At 47.1% G+C, this 20548-nt stretch overlaps 1 protein-coding gene across 1 annotated transcript in view; it reads right to left on the minus strand.

Annotated features, from left to right (window-relative positions):
* CACNA1H (calcium voltage-gated channel subunit alpha1 H) overlaps positions 1–20548 on the minus strand; it is a 254598-nt gene that overhangs the window by 101368 nt on the left and 132682 nt on the right. Inside the window, exons 5-7 of the mRNA XM_056337895.1 lie at positions 17426–17523; positions 12347–12506; positions 2839–3154 (exon numbers count right to left, since the gene is read on the minus strand). Of these exons, the coding sequence (XP_056193870.1) occupies positions 2839–3154; positions 12347–12506; positions 17426–17523 (574 nt within the window). The remainder of the gene's footprint in view (positions 1–2838; positions 3155–12346; positions 12507–17425; positions 17524–20548) is intronic.

Consider the following 20548-nt stretch of genomic DNA (forward strand, 5'->3'; position numbering starts at 1 on the left):
CATGAATTAGCCTATTACACAACAAATGAGGGGAATCAAAACATGAATCATTTGCAGGATTACATAAGGAATTATTATCCTTTCAACTAGATGCAGCCATCATCTTTATTCCTTCAAGATTTTTTTATTTGCACTACGTTGGTTCTCCTGTCCAATGCCTCTGACTTACTCTGCTTGGAAGGTCAACAATGCATTTCACTGTTTGGTATGCCCTGCTGCCAGCTCTACTTGCAAGTAAGGATCACTACCATGAGGTTAAATGTCTTTCAGCTTGGCTGCTTAAATCCAAATTCCAGCAGCTGAAAGAACTTGGCCGTACTGCCAGCCTCCTGGTGCACCCTTCGCAGGGATGTTTTGGCGTAGAGATCTTCAGATTTCCCTGTTGAAGTCTGCTTTTGGTTTTGTTTGTTTGCAGTCCGCACAGTATTAAACTGTGCCCTTGGAAACTCTTGGGTATGACTTGCAGTCACTGCACTTGGAAGCTTCCTTCCGAATCTCACCTGTGGGGCTCATTTCACCAACCTCCCTTCTGACAGGTCTCAAACCATGCCAGATTTCCAACTCATTTGGGATAAATCATGAGGGATGCTCTATCCAGCTGAGTGTTAAGATTGCCATTATGCAAACTGGAGGCTTGCCAGACCTTGAGGTTCAGTCCACCATTATAACTCTTGAAAAGTACCACATATTCATTAATCCCCAGAAGGGATCAGGACAATTGGACTTGTCTCATCCAGAATAAAGCAGTGTGCTTTCTGCCCAGTAATTCAATACTGACTCACAGGGAAGCTCCTGAGTGACTAAAACCATCAGTTCTACTTTCTGCACTACTTACTTTAAGTCTCATCTAACTGCTGACCTGGTGGTACACAGCTTCAACTATTAAATGTAATGAGATCACAACTCAATAGCTTTATTTGTTAAATGTTCTCTGCTTACAGCAATTGTTTTGATTTAGCACCCCACCTCTTTCAGTAATTATTTACTCTTTCCATATCAAAGGTAAGCAAGCACCTTACTCCCAGCTGCTGCTGCTTTACCTGGAGTTACATTGTTTTCAGTTTCTAAAAGTGAGTCCTTCTAAAAGGAATAAAGATGTAAGAAGAGGTTTTGGCTAGAAATACTCTTTAGCATTTGGATGGCCAAAGCAGCACTAAAACCAATCATAAACCTCCTGGCAGCTGCCAAAATGATCTATGAATACAATATCCAACTTTGCCAGACACTCTGCTCTGCGCAAAGGAATCTGTTGAAACCTCTGCTGCGGCTGGTGTGTTCTTCCTGGGTTAAAACTGTACATTTTCAGGCTGAGAAAATGAAATACCAACACGAAATGAAAACTTTCAGCCTGCAAAAAGGCTCTGGAAGTAAAACCTCTCGAGAAGCACCCGCTCATTTTCAGTGCACTAGCACAAGCACTCTGCAATGCATTGCCCTCTGCCCTTTCTCTGGCAAGAACATTGCTGCCCCGTGGTGGGAGCCAGACAGGACCTCCTGGGCACATCCATCAAGCTCTGTCAAAGGACTATGCAACAGCAGAAAAAGGAGAATGCAAGTGCATCCGGAGGTCTATCTACTGTTCTTGCTCTGATTTCCTTCTTTCCTTTACTCAACACTCACTACCAGTCACAAATATTCAAAGTTACTATGGCAGCTCCTCTCTTGACATACTAATTCCAGGAAAGAACCAAAGCATTTTAAAAAACACAGCCTAGTAGAAACTTGGGATCTGTCTGAACCCTTCTGGATTTGGTTTTAAGCCTCTGACACCAGCAGCAGTGTGATTCGGGGTATGCTACTGCGACAACACAAGAGCAGACAAGATGCCCAGAGCAAGCAGTCACCTCTTTACAACTCCCAGATGAAAATCTGAAGTTATTAAGTTCCTATTATAATAGGAAACTAGAAGCAAATTCATAAATGGAATCGAGAGCTCTGAATAGGTAATTATTCATCATTAACAAAACTAAAAGGAGAATTTTCTTCTCTTTCAGGAATAGATTTCACCTACACGTCAGGAGGACAAAATAAAACAGGGCATCTAGCCAAAAGCAGAAAGAAATTTGTATTAAAAACAAAGTGCAAATTAAAAATGGAAAACAGTACATGGATAATTTAACGTAGGCTAGCCCTAAGTGACCATAGCCTTTGGACTGTGTAGATCAGTTATCCAGCGTTCTAGAACTACAAATGCTTTGAAAGCACTTCAGTTGGTGGAGTGTTTTTGTCACCTGTAAAGGCTCCTCCAGTCTGAGCTAGAAGCACTTTGGTCTCTAGCGAAAACCTGTATAGGTGTGGATCAAGACGGACTCAAATTCCATGTGAGTAGTCTCTTTGCAGGTATTCTAGCTGGAACAGACTTCTTCCTCCCTCCAGCACACCATACTACCCAGTATAACCCTGTAACTCTAGAATCAAGCCCAAACCAAGCCATCGAGCTAGCTGCTGCATTTTAGAGTGATACTAAGTCTAGCTTAAGGACTTCATCAACACTTTCCATTTCCCGATTCCACAGCAATAAAGATCCTAACTCTCAAAAATCCCTGGGATTTATCCAGGTCTGATTTGCAGTGCTAGACCTTGCCATACTTTTGTCTGCCTCAAGAAGTCTTTTCCCCCCTCTTCCAAAATGCACTGAAAAAATGGCTGTTCTCTCCAGATGCTCTCTTGCAACATTTGTGCGGCTTATTGCCTGATTAATTTACTCATTGTGTCTTTAATTGCAGTTTCACACAGGTGCAAGCGAATTCCTTTCTCCTCTGACACATCTACCAAAATCTTTCCAAACAAAAGATGACAAAACAAAAAGAAACAGAAAAATCTTTATGAGAATCTTACCTGAAAAATAGCTATCCAGGCATATCCAATATTATCAAAATTGATAGCTCCGTTGTGTGGGTTTACATCCCCTGCCATGCATACATTGTAATACTGGTTCCAGTTTATGCAGGCATTCCTGCTGCTGAAGTCAGGGTTGTATAAACTTGGGGTGTAGGAGTCCATGCTCAAGGTGCACTCCACCTTGTACTCCTTCCTGTTTGGGATGTTGGAGCATTTCTGCATGCCGTTCTCACGATGCGATGAGCAGATGAACGGGTTCTCCTCCGCTTCATCTGTTCGGTAGTACGGATGCAGGAAGGTAAGGTTGTATGTCCTGGAGGAGGAAAAAAAGAGAAGGATGAGAATAAATGATACATCCCTCGTTTCAGCAGCAGCTAAAAAGCACTGGTCTCTGTTTCTGGTTTGGGTGTGTTATTTCTCCTTTGCCCTTCAGCCCCATCAGACTGGGGACAGCAAGCCCCTACCTCTGTCTACAAAGCTTTTTGCATCCTGAAAGGCACCAGTGATCTTTCAGTTAAAGATCAGCCTGAGTTTTTTTCCAAGTGAACAAGGCAGCTGAAAGTTGAAATGAGAGGGTATCAAGAGAAAAATCCCAGCAGGCCAGGTGTGTCCCAAAAATCTAGGGAACTTCTTTCTATCTAAGGATTCTAAGATAGCCCTTCTCATGCTCAGAACATGCTTCAGAAAAGCTGATGGCAAAGCAGCTTTCCAATAAATTTGCCCCTCAGCATGACTCTGTGATGAGTGAGCTGAACTAACAAGGAGAGATCCAGCCACAGGCTACCTCAAATTCCTTCTGTACTTACATAAGAAAAACTAAGAGCTCACATTAATGGGAACTGTATGCTTACTGCATATCTGATTTAATTGGCCTGGATAAAGTTTATGGCTCTGTTACAGCTAAGATAAGCAAGTGCTCTAATTGCAGCATAGCAGGGATGTGCCTTTTCCCAAGCTATGCTCTGGGGCAGATCAGCGAGCAAACTGAGCCTGGGACTTTTCATGCTGTTTGATTAGTATTAGTGAGACCCACTGACACGCTGCTGAAGCACTATTCAAAATGAGAAGGTGCAAAGTCCTAGAGCCGACCTTATCTGCTGTGTTCAGAGCTGCAGGGATCTAAGATGCGATATAATCAGTCAGGAGATAAGGGAAAAGACAATACACAATTATACGACCAAGTGAGATATGGGTAGAAGATAAGCAGGTAATTCTCCAAGCCAGGACAGCTGTATTTCTATCTGTTTCTGAACGTATCCAACATTTGGCTCTAATGAGTACCAAACTAGTGTTATTCCATACAATTGCTTGAAATTGCTCCCCGAAACCCTTGAGTCAAGCAGGAGTCACTCAGCTATTGCACTTTGAGAGAACAATTGCTGCAGGGCAGAGCTGAGGGGAAATTAACCCTGAACAGCTTTCCCAGGGAATTTGGTTCTCCTCCATCAATGAATTACTTGAGATGGGTGTTGAGGGTTCATCCAGCTTCAGGAATAGGCAAGAGTATTTAATCAGAGGAATTGGGCATTGTTCACTGGTAATTAAATGTATTCACCAGCTATTCCCCTCCCATTGCACAGTGTACCCACACTTCTAGACAAAACTGCAATATCTTCTTCCCGGTTTCTATGCCTTAGATTCAAGAGGCAAGAAAAACCTGAAAAATGTTTTTCCTCCCAGACTGCCTAAAAGCCTTGTCCTTCCCCTCCCACGAATTGGTTTCAGTTGGAGGAAATTTCCATATGAAACAAGCTGAAGAAAAGGCTGAGTGTCACCCTAGCACAGTGTTTGCTAGTAGATCAGATACTACAACCTGCAGAGTTTGTCACGCAGAGGGGGGTACTGCAAAGGCTTGCAAAGGCTTAAAACACACCAAGGCACGGGGATGAGTCTGGGAGTGCTAGATTTTGGCAGAGACAGCTGGGGAACTTGAGAGAAGAAACAGAGGGAGGAGGAGAAGAGACATCTGAGAAGTGACTTCTAACTCACAAGCGGGAGGCAGCTCTGTTTTGGGCTCAGTGAGTATGCAGAGAGGGGCTTAGTTCAGATGCAAAGATGCTCTGCACCCTCAAATGTGCTGGGGACCTCACCACACCTGGGACATCTCTGCTTACAGCCATAGGGCCTGCCTGAGCCTGCTCACCCACAGAGGTTCTGGGAGGGCTCTGCACCTCGACACACAATGCAGTCCAGGGCAGAACCATGCCAGCCTCACCAGGCCCAGGAAGGACATTTGCCTCTGAAACCTCCAGGCTGGAGAGTCTATAGGTGCGTGTCCCACTAGCCTCCTCCCAAGGAACTCAGCAGCAGGTACTCAGGAGCTCTGAAGTCTTTCAAATAGGACATCGGGATCAATGGTGGTGACGACAGGGGTCTAACAACCCCAGAGTAAGCCTGGACTATGCTGTGCACTGCCTGATACACAAGGCAGTATGGCCACAGGACTCTGGCGTACGCCCAGCTTTGCCAGGGCTGACTTCGCCACTCTTGAAACCAGGATTTTGTGGGTTACAGTCAAAGAACTACTCTGAGTCCCTAAGGTGGTGGCAGGAGAGGTCTCATTTGGTACCGTCTAATCAGAGCACCTGGACCTCCAGCTCAGGCTCAACAGATCTTTGCAGTTCTCAAATCCCCAGTGTGACAAGTCATGCAAATGTGAAACTTTGTTTGGGCAGCTCAGTGCCCAGCCCCGGTCCTTGCAGTACAGACAGCCACAGAGGTGAGTCTCAGACAGTAACCTGCAACCCTGAAACTACACACTGAACATTCAGCCCCTGCAGCAACGCTGTGTGATCTCAGGAACATCCCTTGCTCTTTCTCATTTCCCTTAAAACAATGCTGACCAAGGCTCCCTGATCTGGATGTGCCACTCCGCTGACATACTCTTTTAAACTACAACTGATCTTCCAGGAAAACCTGCTCTAGAGCCAGGTGAAACTACCTCAGCAAAAACTTATTTCCTTCACCACCCTGGAAACAACACCAGCAGCAGAAACCTCCTGATCACAAACACCTTTTGGCAGCAGGCAGGACAGGAAGGCTCAGCGCACCACAGCTTGTGGGCCAGTGTAATTAGGATTCTACCCAGAGCAAAGCCGGACTTGCAGAGGGAGATGGACCATCTGGAGGGATGACTGTGTAATTAGCAGCTATGGCTGCACAAGCTCCTTTCCTGGGAGCAGTTTCATGTTTAGATGCAGACACACACATGCCTGTGCCAAGAATGCTGACCATGGAAGAAGTGCTCAGACTGAATGGCTGATGCACCAGCACGACGCTCCACTCCGACCTCATGCCCAAGCTCCCCTGTGAGCTGCCTCTCCCACCATGGCACAATATACACAACGTTCAATGCCACACGTGACTCCGCATCTGTCTGCCCTCCCAGCCGCAGGACGCTGGCACATATTCATTATTCCAGATTAATCATCTTTATTTCAGCCCCCAGAGCTGATCTCTGATTTCCAGATACGCCCACCCCAGCTAGGCAGGCTGGACAGGGACCCAGCTAGCCAGAGTGCAGTGTGCCCACAGTTCTGCTGGAGCCCATGCACCCAGTTTCATTGGAGAGTAGAAATGCAACCAGGCTGCGGGAACCTACAGGACCAACCTCCCCCTCACGCAATGGTTCTCTGTTCATGACATACTGCAACTAGAAGGGCTCTTGACAAGCCACATACACAGATTTGAGAGGCTGCATGTTTCCCCATGAGTCACTGTTTAGGAAGCCTTGGGCTGAAGAAGAAATACTGCCTGCAGACACAGTGCCCTGGGCTGTGATCTAATAAGCTGCGTAGAGAAGATCCGGGCACAGTCTGGAGAACCAAAAGAACGACACACTTTGGTGGCTGTGGGAGGAAAATAAAACCAGGAAAACAAAGCACAGCTTGACTGCAAAGAGTGGATGAAGGTTGATTTATTTTTGCTGCTGCCTAACTGATCTTATCCTCCCTTTTTTCTGCCTTGCTCATTTTTGCAGTTGCCCCCAAAAATAATTTACAAACTAAAAGTCCTCCCTGTGACAGGCCAAAATCAGTCACATGGGGCCACTTTCTGCACAGCCCTTTTCAAACCCTTCCTTCTTCCATGTCTGCCCCAGGTGCAGCGTAACCACGAGCACCTGGCTGGCTGGGAGGGACCCACACATGCATGATGCTCTGCCACCACCAAGTACAGTTGGGAAGGGACACACCAAGTGGCAGCAAGCACTGCTAATTTAAGACCTTCTCTTTGTTCCTCTGCTTAAAGACCTTTCTGGTAAAACCAAAAAGGGAAAAGAAGGAAGGAGAGCAAGGATGAAAAATGAAATTGTTGCAGAATGAGGGAATCCCCAGTATCCACAAAATAAATCAATTTGCTCTGCCAAGACCATCTACCTCCACGTGAAGGCCGATCGGACTTTCTTGTTACTTGCCAACAGGTATAGTCCAAATAACTTATTGATGGTAATGAATCCACAAATCATGAGACCTTTGTGCTCTGGGGCAAAGACATGAGAAACTAAGCCCTGGAAGGAATCTTGTTATCACATTAGAAAGGATTATCACCCTTTTCTTAGCCAGCTGCCCAGTGCACATCTTTCTCTGGGCTTGCAGCAGCTTTACAATGTATTTTCCTTTCCCTGTCCCTTGGCATGTTCATGTGCAGGAAGAACAACAGTGGGGCAGGAAAGTCCATTGTCTCCCTTGTCAAAGGAGGCCGAACAATTATTCTCTGCTCCATCTTCCCCCAGGCTCAGTCCTGCCAGCCCAACCATCCCATGCAGGGCATCATCCACAGCCACTGGAGTACAGTGTGTGTGTGCTGAACACAATCCTGCTACAGCTGTATGAGGAGCAGAGGAGGAAAGGGAAAAGGTGGAAGAAACTCAGCACCAAGCAGGATCGATTCCCTCCAAGAAGAGGCTGCTCTCTGGAGGAAATCCTGCTGACAACCCAACGTTGCAGCACAGAGTGATGCCAGGAGGAGCAATTAAACAGAACTCAGAAGTACCTTTCAGACAAACTCAGAGCTGTCTGCCTTGGCTGTCTGCACCTTCTCGCAGCTCTACAAAAGCCAAGGAGCCAAAGGCAGTACAATGCCAAGCAGGTACGGAGTTAATTAAGACTGAAGTACTCACATTATAACTGTCCTGCAGCATTAGATAAATACACAGCATTTCACATCTCTCCTGCTTCTAACCCACTGAGTTCCTCGAAAGGCTCCATGAGGGGGGAAACGGTACTCTGCGTAACAACACACAAGTAAGGAGCAGACCCAGCAGCAAGAACCCAGACAAGCTGGGGGTGACCAGTTCCTTTATTTATGGTGATAGCAGCTTATGATGGCAGGAGGGAGCCAGAAGGGCTTCGTGGGGCATACACATCCTGGAGATCTTACAGATAAGCTGCTGGCTTTGCTTGCTATTCCCATGCATGCATACCAAGCCTTCCTCACAGACCAGACCACGCAAAAAGCCCTTGAGAAATTCCCCTTCCAGCTCCCACTGCCAGGGATCTCCTGCACTTGCTCACAGAGCCGTGGAGACCAACCTGGCGCTGCTGTCCCCCAGTGCTGTGCAATGCCAGGGGAAGCAAAGAGGTGTCTGAGCCACCAGGGCCCTCTGGAGCACCGCTCTGGGCTCCAGTGCTGGCTGGGCAGGGACAGCTTCTCACATGCCCTGAACAGCAGTGACCCACTCCAGTTTATTGTTTGCCAACCTGCTACTGCAACAGCCCAGCAACTGCCTGTAATTCTTTCAAAGTCACCTCTCAAAGAGAGTCCTTAATAAAACAACCTCCTTCCAGCATGATACTGCATTGCAACAGTGCAATTTTCAAAGGGAGAGAGAAAGCAGGTATTTTCAGTGCACCTCAAAGAAGTCCCCACATTTCTATCAGAATGTACTATATTTAAAAATAGTTTCCTTACTTGAAGCGGCCAACTTTCAAGGGGGATTTAAAAGAAAAGATTTCAACAGGAAGAAGAATGATGGCAAAATCAAAGTCAACTCTTCCATCTGATGCCTGCTGTAAAGTTGAATGGCCCAGAAAGCTGCTGGCAGTGAGTGTGCAAAGAAGCATGCAGCAGATAAAATATATTTGAATCACCAGTCTCTGAGCAAGCTTACACTTCCTTTTCTCCAGAAAAGCTTTGGGGTTATGACCCTTCCTTGCCTGGCACCCTGGATTGTGTTCAGATGCTCACCCTCACTTTCAAGCAGTTCTATTCCCATCTGGGAAGGTTTGACAGCCCCACCAAGGTGATCCCCACCAATAACTCAGGTCTTCCCCTTCACAAGGCTGTAAAGAAGATCTGAGCCAGGACCATCACCTGCTCAGCCCCAAGCTGGGTGCACAGCATGCCTGTCCATCCTCCAGCCCCTTGCAGCCTGCCGAAGGGGTGGTAAACACTATTTTAGACTGAAGACACCACCACTGGGACTTAGTAGACAAAACTAAACCACCAGAATCTCACTCCCCCTTTTCCTGCAGAATGCTACTCTATTTACTTCTAACCAAACCCAGAGCTTAACATTAGCCCTGCATCCCCTGGGTAAAGGTTTTATTGTTTCTGTTCTCTTTGGCAGCTCTCCCTGGAAGCGAATGGGTGGTCAGGGCTCTCCAGCACCAATGCCAAACAGCAGCTTGGCACAGGGATGGAGTGTATGAGGACACGGTGATGGACCCACTCCAACCCAGTCCCGAGCTTGACTTTGCCTGTAACTCCATACTGTCTGCAGGCAGACCACATCTTGCTGCTGGTCCCCAAGACCTGCCAGCTTGGGCTCAAGGCTGTATATTTTGGTCCCTCTATACAACAGCAGGAAGATGCAACTCTGAAATGCATTCCCTGGTACTGCCACTCCATGCTTTTTCCCCTGATACAACTTGCTGTTGGGTATTAAAGACCACTGCAGGGGTCAACCATATCCCGATGCCTGGCACTATGGATTCAGAAGAACAAATGACAGGAAAGATGGGAATAGCTCCATCTGGATTCACCAAAACTTCCACACCAAACTCCAATCAACCTGGGATAGCTTCTAGCTGGAAATGGAGGGACTGGTCCATTGCAGGCAGGTTTCTCAGGTCTAAAACCAACTCAGCAAAACACAGACCAAGACAGTAGCTTCAGTCTGGGTGATGGTACCAGAGCAACCCACATTTTTTATGCTGATACAATCACCACTAGAGCTGGAATAGCCCAGTCCTGCAACAAAGCTGCCCCACAGGCATGCCAGAAAACTCATTTCTCCCCGTTTCTCTGGAATGCTGTAACTTTGTTCACAATAACCCCAACCACATGGCATCAAGCAACAGGAATCGGGCAGAGGCAATGGATAGCCCACAGCCACCCAAATCCACCACTATCTGCTGCTGGAGGGGACACAAGAACCAACACAGAGCTGCAGTGAAGTGGGAAGGAAAAGATCCCTTCCAAACCTCCTGTCCCTTCAAACAGAGCTCCTGAGGCTTAGCACACAGAGCCCTGACTTTGCCTTCCGTGACCCAGACCAAGACCCCGATAAGAAAATCCTGCGATGCTTTTGATGCTGCTAATGGCCATTACATAACAGTCTGCTTAATATCTGTACTTAGCAAACCTTTCCCCCTGTGGTTAATTTTAAAAGCTCTACTTCGCAGGAAATCACACAGCATTTTAGAAACCTGGTCAACGAGATGAGAGGGACTCACTGAATTACAGCTCTGCACTCCTTGTGCTCAAAGCACACACTGCCTTCCCCATGCAACCAGGCCACCAAGCACAGCTTTAACACCACTCTTCGGGCTTTTCAGTGACAGCTCAGGAGTTACTCTGAGTGAGAGAGGGCCTTGGTGACCTGCAAATACCTGTCATGGATGCAGGAGAGAGCTTGCAAGGTTGGCACAGCTAGATGCAGGAGCAGAAGTGTACACATGACAGACTCATCGATTTTCTGCTCTTCAGCATCTCTGATGGGATGAGTAAGTATCATCAGAGACGGTCTGCAGTACAGCGAAGGGCTCAGAGAGCTGAAAGCCACAGGACTAATCAGGGAAGCAAGAACAGAACCTGGGGTAGAGCCGAGGGATAATCTCTGCTTGTCTTCCAGACGGAATACAAGTTGTAGACAGCAGATTATTACAAACAGATATAATTACAGGCTCTATCTTCTCTTAGAGAGCTAGAATTGCCCAGATTAGCTGGTCTCAGGCATTTCCTCACCTCGGAGGCACTGACATCTCCAGCAGTCTCTGACAGGAGCCCTTTGGAAGGATTTTCCTAGGCAGACCTCCCTTTTCTGTGGAAGCTTGCAGGCTGCATGTTGTTTTGATCTTTTTGTTGTGCTGACGGGTTTTAAGGTGTGTCCTTACATTGCACCTCTGAAGGGGCAAATGCAGAACAGCCCAAGCTCAGTATCATGCTGAGGGTTTGCTGGGGAGCAGCAAGAGCTGGACTGCCCCGTGACAGGGGATAAGCCAGGAGCCAAGAGTCATCCCAGTGCCAGCAGCACCTGCACAGACAGTCTGAGCACAGCCCAGGTCCAGCAGCAGGGTCCATCCAAAGCCCCAGGCACGGCAAGTCTTATACCAGATCTAGGACCCATCCAGGGAAGTCAGGCAGGAGCCAAAGAAACCAAGAACAAAAAGCTAGAGACAAGCACACCAACAGCACAGCTCAAACCAGAACAGGGTACCCCAGGCTAAGCTTAAATAGAGCTCCTGGGCCATGGGCAGGGTGTGGGTGGCAGTCCCAGGTGAGGCTCCTCAGGGCAGTTAAGGCCTATTAGCACCCTCAGCACCTGGCAAGGATGCTGGTCCCTGCAACAGCCTAGACTGGAAGAAACAAAACTTAATTTTTGTGTCAAAACCAGCAGGTGATCAAATGTGCTGCCCATCCTGGATGTCTGTCCCAGACTGAGAGCAGCGTACAAGTGTCTTTAATGCATTTCACACCAAGCTTCTTATCTTAATATGCCTGCAAAGATTTGTGTGTTTCAGCAGTATATCCATGGTGCTGTCTGCACCAGCATGCAGACCACCTCATCAAGCCCCTGCCAGGTGGTGTGGTGTGCTAGGTGACTTCCCAGACCCGTACAGTTTTGGGAACTGGCAATTCTAGGAGAGTTGTAATGTGTTTGTTTGGTTTAAATCCTTACATTCCCAGAATCAGGGATCTCAGTTTCCTCAGACAGAGGTAATCCAAACCACTAATGTCCTTCAGGTACAGAGAGAAACCAAGAAAAAGCCACTCCAAACGTTCAGCAACTTGCTGACAAGTGTTTTTTCTCATACAAAAAGTACCTAGCCAGACTCAGAGCCCTGAAGCCAAGAAACTTGCGAATCAAGATGACAGCCCAGTTAAGAGCTGCCATTGCAGCTGTGCAGCGTGGCCACCTTGTGCTCTCACCTACAGTGCTGCTGGATCCAGCCCTGGCTGCATCCTGGCTGGACACCAACCCTGCTGACCGCCGGGCTTTCTCTGGCAGGGGAGAGAGAGAAAAAGGCAGAAAAAGTGGAGGAGATTTTTTTGCTGTACTTACATTGCAAAATTCCTGTCTAGGAAACACCTGTTTCTCAGCAGCCCTGCCCAGAGCTGCACACCGACAATCCCAAAGATGAAGAAGACAAAGAAGCACAAGAGGAGGACGTTGCCTAACATAGGCAGAGTATCTAACAGCAGGGTGACGAGTATTCGCATACCTGTAGGGAGAAGGAGAAAACAGGTCAGAGGAGTCCTTTGAGGGGGAAAGCAGGAAGGCTGTACCATTCCCAGCTTGGTTGTGCAGCCAGTGCATCCTGGGCAGAGGAATTGGGATGTTTACGTTTTCCCCTAGGCCTTAAGGCTGAAAAGGAAGGTAGAGAGTGCAAAAGGCTTAGCAGCAAGTGGGAACAAACAGTGTACGTATCTCCAGAGGGTGGACTTAAGGATGGGATTTTCGGATGTTTTCAATAACGCAGTACTCAACAACACACAAACATGGGCAAAGCTGTGAGACAGTCTTTCCTGGAGAAACACCTCCACAAACCATCAGCCTCTTAAGAAATTGTCAAAATATATATCTATAAACATATTGAACATCTCTCATGAATCATACAAATTGTTCCCCTAAACAATACATAGCCTCGCGTAGGATGATAGCTGTGGCTGCTCTCTGAGCATCCTCCCTGGACACCTCCTCTTCCACGGAGGACTCCTCTCCTTGCTGGCTACAGGACTGCCAAACAGGGAAGGCAAGGGAAAATTTGACTTTTTTGAGGGGGAAAGCACTGTGCAAATGTTTCTTTCTTGTTGAGGAATGAGTCAACCTTGCAGAGCCTCAGCTAACACTTGAATTCCCATTCAGCACGTTCCCAGCATCGCTGCCTAGGGGAGAGTGGGCAAGGAGGCAAGGACTGGGCTGGCACCTGAGGGCTGCCCTGTCTCTGTCTCACACATCAGGGCACCTTTAAACTCAAGGATAAAACAAGAATAAAAGGTGAATAATGACTTGCAGCTCAGTAGTTCAATAGAGGTTAAATGAACCTCTGAGACACTGACCAGCCATCATTTCAACATCTGATAACTGATGAGGGGAGAATTAATGAAAAGCGGAAGAGGCAAAGGCAAATACTAAATTATAGCAAAGAACAAAGCCAGCAACCAAGCCTTGGGGTGCCGGCACTCAGCAGAGAGCAGGGCTCCAGTTTATGGCATGGTGGAAATCAAAGTGGTTGCTGGGTAAGGCGAAATTGCCACCTTTGGAGGCATTTTATCCCACGAAAATTCTGATCTACAAACACTTTTTCCTGCCTGCCTGCATGGAGTCTTTTCCCTGTTCATTTCCCCTAGCAGGATGCTGCTCTCCACCACTCATCCCATTTGAACAGAGCCACGTTTACACTGACACTGTCTCTCTTCCCCCACCAATTTCTACACTGGCTTCTTCCCTCAGCCGGCTCCCAAGTCATACCTGATGCCTCTCCTGCTAATTCAGTGATGATGCTGGGCTGCAGCCTGGCATCTGTAGACCCCAGAGATGGGTGCTGGGAGGAGCAGGGTCTCCAGGAGAGAAGTGCCCATCTGACCTGGCACCTCCCAGGCTGCGGCAGGCAATGCTGAGCCCCATCGTGCCGCTACACCCTCCTCCTCATGTCGCTCTGCCAGCGGAAATGCAACCCAGCCAAGCAGGGCTGAAGCTGACATTACCTTGTCAGCATGGCATGAGTGGATAAACTACCCTGGCCAAGAAGTCTGCACTAATAAATAATTAGGTGTGAGTAATAACCTCTGCATCGCAGGGCAAGAGCCTTTCAAGGTCTCCATGCCCAGCTGCGTCTTGGCTCCGGCACGGCTCCCTGCTGCTGGCGCCGGCAGTGGGTGCCTCTCCAGAAGAGCCGAGATCCTGGCGCCCAGCCCCATGCCAGCCCTGCCGGCTGCTCTCCAAACCCCATCCCGGTGCCGCCCTGGCGCCAATGCCACCCTGCGGGGAAGGGACACGGCACCGGCAGCCAGCTGTGGCAGCAAGCACCACGGGTGGTGTGGGATGCCAGCCAGCATCCCTGCCATCTCCTGTAACCGCAATGCCGGTGCCAGCCACAGGGACAGCACCAGCCTCTGCTCCAAGTGCAGAGGGAAACCCAGAGCAGGAGGCAAACGGTGGGTTGATTTTGTCATGCTTGTTCCCAACATGTGCTGTCACAGTAAGCCCCCCAGGAGCACATCCCACAGCACTGCCCTTCAGACTCGCCTTGCAAATCTATTTTGGAAAAACAGAAAAGGCTCACTTAATTCCCACTGGAAAGATGATGCTGGGCTTTTCGCACACCACCCCCCCACCCCCAATATCCTCACTCTTTTTTTTTTTTTTCCAAAAATGGTTAAAATTTATCTCTCTGTGCCAGACAACTTTTTTCCGCTCAGCTACTTTTGGTATTTTGGGTTGTTTAGTGGCACCATTCTCGAGATTGAATCCATCTGTTCGCTATCCGCTAAGGGTGCTCTGGGCTCTCAGCAGAATGTCAAGTGTGCCATGGGAAAAGAGCACGAGCATCGGTTAGGCTGAAATGAGGATCAGCATTTCTTTTCGTTCCCATTCCATGTGATGCCTGGTTTAAACAACATAGTAGAAAAATAAAAATAAAGCAGTGAAATGGATTTGAAAAAAGTGACCACTACTACAAAAAAGCCCCTTACTGCATCTCCTGCCAAACATACAAATTGCAGGAATTACATTTTTCCAGTCATTTTCAAAAAATAATTTCTAATAGAGATGATGTTTTTATTGGCTACGGTTCTCCTTTCTTTTCTTAACAAATAAAATAAAAATGAAATAATCTTGCGGGTGAATTTATTGTGCCTGGAAGCGAAGAGCTAATAGCACTGGCTGGAACCCAGGAAAATGCCCAGGCATCACAGGGATAAATTGCCAGGCTATTTCTCATAGATTCTTGCTTCCCCTGTGCTGTGACTGAACACCAGGCTCATCTCTTCTGACCTAGCTGTAATTTGTATCTGCTCGACATCCTTTTGTGACTGCCACTGAGCCAAAAAACCCGGCTCCTGCCAGCGGTGCAGTGGCCAGGGGGGTGTTGCTGATCTGGTGCTGGGGATTGTACGGATGGGGCTGAGCGACCTGCGGCTGCACCGCTGGCTGGGGCAAGGTGGATGTCTGAGGTCAGCCCCAGGCTAAGCTGTAGCATGCCCATGGATCAAAGACTAGAAATGTAACTCTGTTATTACTGGGAACTGCAAAAATACAACAAAATAGAGGGCTGTCACTATCCATTCTCTGCACACCCTGGATTATATCAGTAAAAGTACAGAAGTTAAAAGTGTATGGAGTTAGTGTCTCATAAACAAGTAAAGGCTGTGATTATCTGCCCTCCAGGAACAGAGATATTTCTAAGAATACTAATCCTGCCCTGGCACTTGTTCAAGACACGGGCAGTGTTGTAAGATCAGCCTAGCTGCTCATCAAGCTGGGCAACTCAACTCCAAACATGGATTGAGCTCTTTGGATTTAATCTCACATACTATTAACAAAAAATTGAATATTTTCTATTGCCTCTCTTTTGAAAAAAAAAAAAAAAAAAAAAAGATCCAAATGGCAAGTGTAGCAGAAGACAGCCTAAAAGGCTTACTTCAAAGCTTCAATATCAGACTCCTAAGGGAAAGAAACACAAGCTGGACATAGATCAAAATTTCACCTAGACTTGGAGGCATTTGGATCCCTGGGCCTCGGTTTAATAGGCATGTAAATCCTCAAATTCCCATGGCTTCTGCTCTCAGCCCAGCTGAGTCCCAGCCTGAGACTCCCACTATTTCAAGGGAGAGCTACAAAGGGCTTTGTGGATTTAAATAACTTCTGAGCCTGGTTCTCACCCCAGCCTGAAGCCTCAGCAGAGCTCTGAGCTGAGCACGTGCCAGCGTCCCTCTGCTCCTCCCCATCCCAGCGAGGCCATGCAGCCACCATGCTCAAAATCCTGGAGGAAAACTTTCTGTTGTGCTTTCCGGCTGCTCCAATACCCTGGTAACAAAACCTCATTAGGAAAACAAAGCCCCGGTGGGTTTCATTGTCCCTTTTAGCCTCTCATTTCTTTTTGCCTTGTTTTTAACTTCTAATGATGTCACTGTTGAATGTAGAGATTTATTATTATTTTTAAAAGAAAAATCCTGAAGAATTTGAGCTCAGAGAGAAACTTCAAAGACTCCTGTGCGTAAACATCCATCTGTTCTGTTCCTTTGCATGTTCATCTGAGGTACTGGAACCAAAGCCCTTCTGGAGGAGTTTGTTTTGCTGTGCCTAGCTGTGCAGACATGATTGGCAATTAATCTAGGCAGGATGTTCAGCGAGGACCAGTGGAACTGTGTCATTTTTTTTACAAGGAACCTCTATGATTTCCATACAATGCTGTTGCATTTTGGATTGAGTGGATTTTGGTTAAAAAAATGATGCAAGCACTATGAAATTAGTACCTTGCAAAAGATTGCTTAGCAGACAGCTGATTCCAGCAGGAAATTATTTCAACTCGTTGGTTCATTTTTCAAATTGGATTTAGAAGACAAGCAGCTGAAGCCACTTGAAAATAGATTTAGGGCCCACTTGAACTTTCTATCATGGATGAACCTAATTTTGTTCTGCATGACAGCAGACCCTCTGTGGTATTTTACCAGCAACAGAGGCTGCTGCACTTCTAATCCTGAACACAAAGAAATGGAAAGACCTTAAATAGCTGAGAGGGGAAAATGAACCCATCCAGAGCAAGAAGATCTTTCTTATAACTGACCTTTCCCCTTTCTTTATAGGGACTTCCTTATTTACTTTACACTAGGAGCAGAGAGTTACTTGCCTCAAAGAACTCATGAAAATGGAAAACAGCCACAAAAATTCCACCCCCCAGGTATAAAATCTACTTGCCCTTTACTAACACTGAAAATCATAATACATGATCTCTGAATTACCATTCAAAATCAAAAGAAATGAATTTGCTCTCAGCAGCAGGAGAGTAGGCTACTGCTGCAAGGTTTAGCAGACAACGCTAGCTGAAGTAGCTGTAACCCCCTGGTTTTCCCAGGGGGTGAGCCAGGAGAGCCCCAGCTGCAGCTGTGTGGCTGTGGTGCAGCCAAAGGGGTGACTTACTTGGGACCCTGTTAATGGCTCGTAGTGGCCGAAGTACCCGAACGGTTCGGATTGCAGACAAGCTCACGTTGTGTCCGTCCAGAGAATACTCCATCATGCTGCAGGGGAAAGAGGAAAGGCGTCAGGATGTGGGATGCTCGTTGTCTGGGCATGAGGGTGCTGGGGCTGCCTGGGGTTGGGGCTGTTGCTGCCTGCATGTTCTGGGAGTCATCACCCATGTGTTTGCAGCACATGATGTGCATCATGCTGTCAATAGGGGATATAAGGGATATTTCAGCGTCTAAGAGGCTGAAAATACCCACAGGAGCAGCAATGGTGCAGGGGCTGGCAGTCAGGTGTGCTCCTGGGCTAACGGGCTGCAGGCACAACTAACACACCAGAAAGCAGGACTTGGCATGACAAGGAGCTCCAAAGTTGGGGCCACAGAAACTGGGGCAGAGGGGAAGCCCTTGACCATCTGCTCAGCTTCCGCAGCTCTGTTGCTCTCCTTTTCCATGAGCTTATCACACTCTGGCCGGCAGCGCATCCACGGCATTCCCAGGGAGATTACTGCACAGCTCCATGCAGCTCCAAGTCAATAAGATGTTTCTGATATTACACCCCCTACTAGCACCCCAGCGTATTTTCACACCAGCTTATCTCTCCCCCTATGACAAAAATGTGAATAATCAAGCCTACAAATGATGTTGAAGTAGTTTGGTTTCCATTTTACTATTAAGAATAGGGAACATTTTCTTTTTCATGCTCCATCTCCATTTCACATAAACATTTCTCTCCCAGGCTGGGAAGGATGTTAAGTCAGTTTTCTTGCTCTTTTATAGCAATGAGTGGCAAATGTGTGTAGTGTTGCTTTTTTAATGGGGTTATGGCTAGTTAGCATGGCTGTAATTACAATTTATGAGTTTGACTACAGGGAAGCACTTGTAAATATGTCACAAATCTCTCACCACGCCTGTTCAAATAACATAACAGCATCAAAAGCAACCCTGCGAGTAAGCTGTTGGATCCCATGGAGAAAGAGCTTTTGTTTTGCTTTGTTTTTTTAAAATAAACAAACAGATATCGAAGGAGGAAGGCAGATACGAGCTGAACTGCTGCAACCATGCACTTCAGAAGCCTCAGTGGAAAGAGAGATCTTGCAGCTGAAGCATCCTGCAGCCGGGATGGACCAAAATTGCTACGTGCCATCAAGAAGCGACAGCCGAATGGACTGAAGCAACAGCTGAATGGATTTCAGGCAACAGCACAGGGAGGTTTGGTTTCGGGCCAGCCTTGCTCAGGCACATAATTGCCTGTGTGCCCATGCTCTGCTCTGCTGGAGCCTTGCACTCCGTATTTGATGCCTGCCCTGCTCTACAAAGTTTAATTGGGAATATCTAGATGTTCTGATGTTTGCTTCTCTTTCGTCTTTGTCCTGAAGCTGTTCGGTGTAAGCCTGTGATATCATTGGCATTGCACTGAGGTGACTTTGTCCTGTTAGCCTTAATTTGCCATGCAGAGGCCAAGGTGATTTTGAGTTGGTTTTGGTGATAACCTTCCAGAGATTTTTTTTCTTTTTTTTTTTCTTTCCCTGAAGTAGTTAGTGAGTCTTTATAAATCAAAACCACCTTAAAGCTTGTACGTAGGAGCTGAGCCGGACATGATGAATAGCTTTAAAACTCAACACGGCACAAAAACAGGTTTTAAATCTAACATGTGTTCACTAAGCAGCCAGAGCAGAGCAGTGGGAAGCAGCCCGGAGCCGCACGAAGGACCACCCAGCGCGAAAGCCATCGGAAATGCCCGTTCACACCTGCAATGAGGGGCCTGGAGCCAGCCCCAGGTGTCTGCTCTAAACAGACCTTGCAGGAATAGACAAAGCATTGTTTAAAGTCCCTGAAGTGAATAGTGCTGAAGCCTGAATCTGCTTGCTGGCGTGGTCCCAATACAACACATTTGCAATTTATCGGGTGGCTGAGTAAGTGAATTTTAGTGTAACTGATACAGTTTTTGAACTACTAATAGCATGTAAAAGGAGTATGAAATGCCCCAGTGGGAGCTGGTTTTGTACTCCAGAGAGCTCATGCAACTATTAGCATATTAAAGGGCCAACTCCAGGGGCCACACTTTTACTTGGCCCTTGGAGTTTCAATGGGGCTGATAAAAGATGAATAATTCAGGATTTGAACTAGAAAACAGACTTTCTGACCCTGATAATTTGGAATTCTGTGATACTCCATCTAGGATTTGAAAGTAAGTCTCAGGGGGATCTGCACTGCCCACCGAAGCCAACATGAAACACTTGATGGATTCCAGATTAGACCTTCTCCAAGTAGTGAAAACATTTGAAACCTTCATGAAAAAGTCAAAGGTGCCTTTGTCAAAGCCAGGCTTAGGGTGTTGTTCTCATATCACACTTGTAAACCAAGAATACCCTGGAATGCCCAACAGAAACTTGCTGGAGCTGGAAATTTTGGTTATGCAGGGACTGGAGGTCTGGGTGGACTGGCATTTGGTAGGTGATTCTCTACAGCCTCTGGGTACTAAAAAGAAGGAGGCACAAGCCTTTGCAATGTCTTCTGCCATGAACGGTTTCCAGTCCTTCAGCTGTCAAGTTAAAGATGTCCAAAGCATATCATATGAGCCTGCAGAGTCTACAGGGACTTGAGGCACAAGGAACGTCTCTGGTTTCAGATCCTGTGGACAACATTTTTGATGCTCAAGAAATGCTCTCAACCTGGCTGCTGGACAGATTGAAAAGTTGTAAGCTCCATTCAGTCTGAAATTTTCCTGGGTACATTTCTCAGGCAAGGAAAACATTAAAGGCCTTTCAGTGCTAGAGCAAACTTCAGACACAATCTGTTGCTAGAGGCAGAAGATATGTTTATTTTGTAGTATCCCGGCTTACCCTCCGCTTTCTTTGGTGTACTTGCTAATAAGCCAAATCAGCTTATTTGAGGAGACCGAATGGGACAAACAAAGCAGGCAGCACTGCCTATCACTTGCTTCCCTTCTTATCAGAAAAAGCCTCAGAATAACTTCAACACATCCACCCACCTGCTAGAAAAAGCAACTCTTATTCCAGTCGTGTGCTCCCTGCTAAAACCACCTCCAGTTTTTGGAGCAGACACTGGATCTGGTGGT

This window comes from Falco biarmicus, chromosome 4, assembly GCF_023638135.1.
Source record: "Falco biarmicus isolate bFalBia1 chromosome 4, bFalBia1.pri, whole genome shotgun sequence".
In the NCBI taxonomy this organism is placed as follows: Eukaryota; Metazoa; Chordata; class Aves; order Falconiformes; family Falconidae; genus Falco; species Falco biarmicus.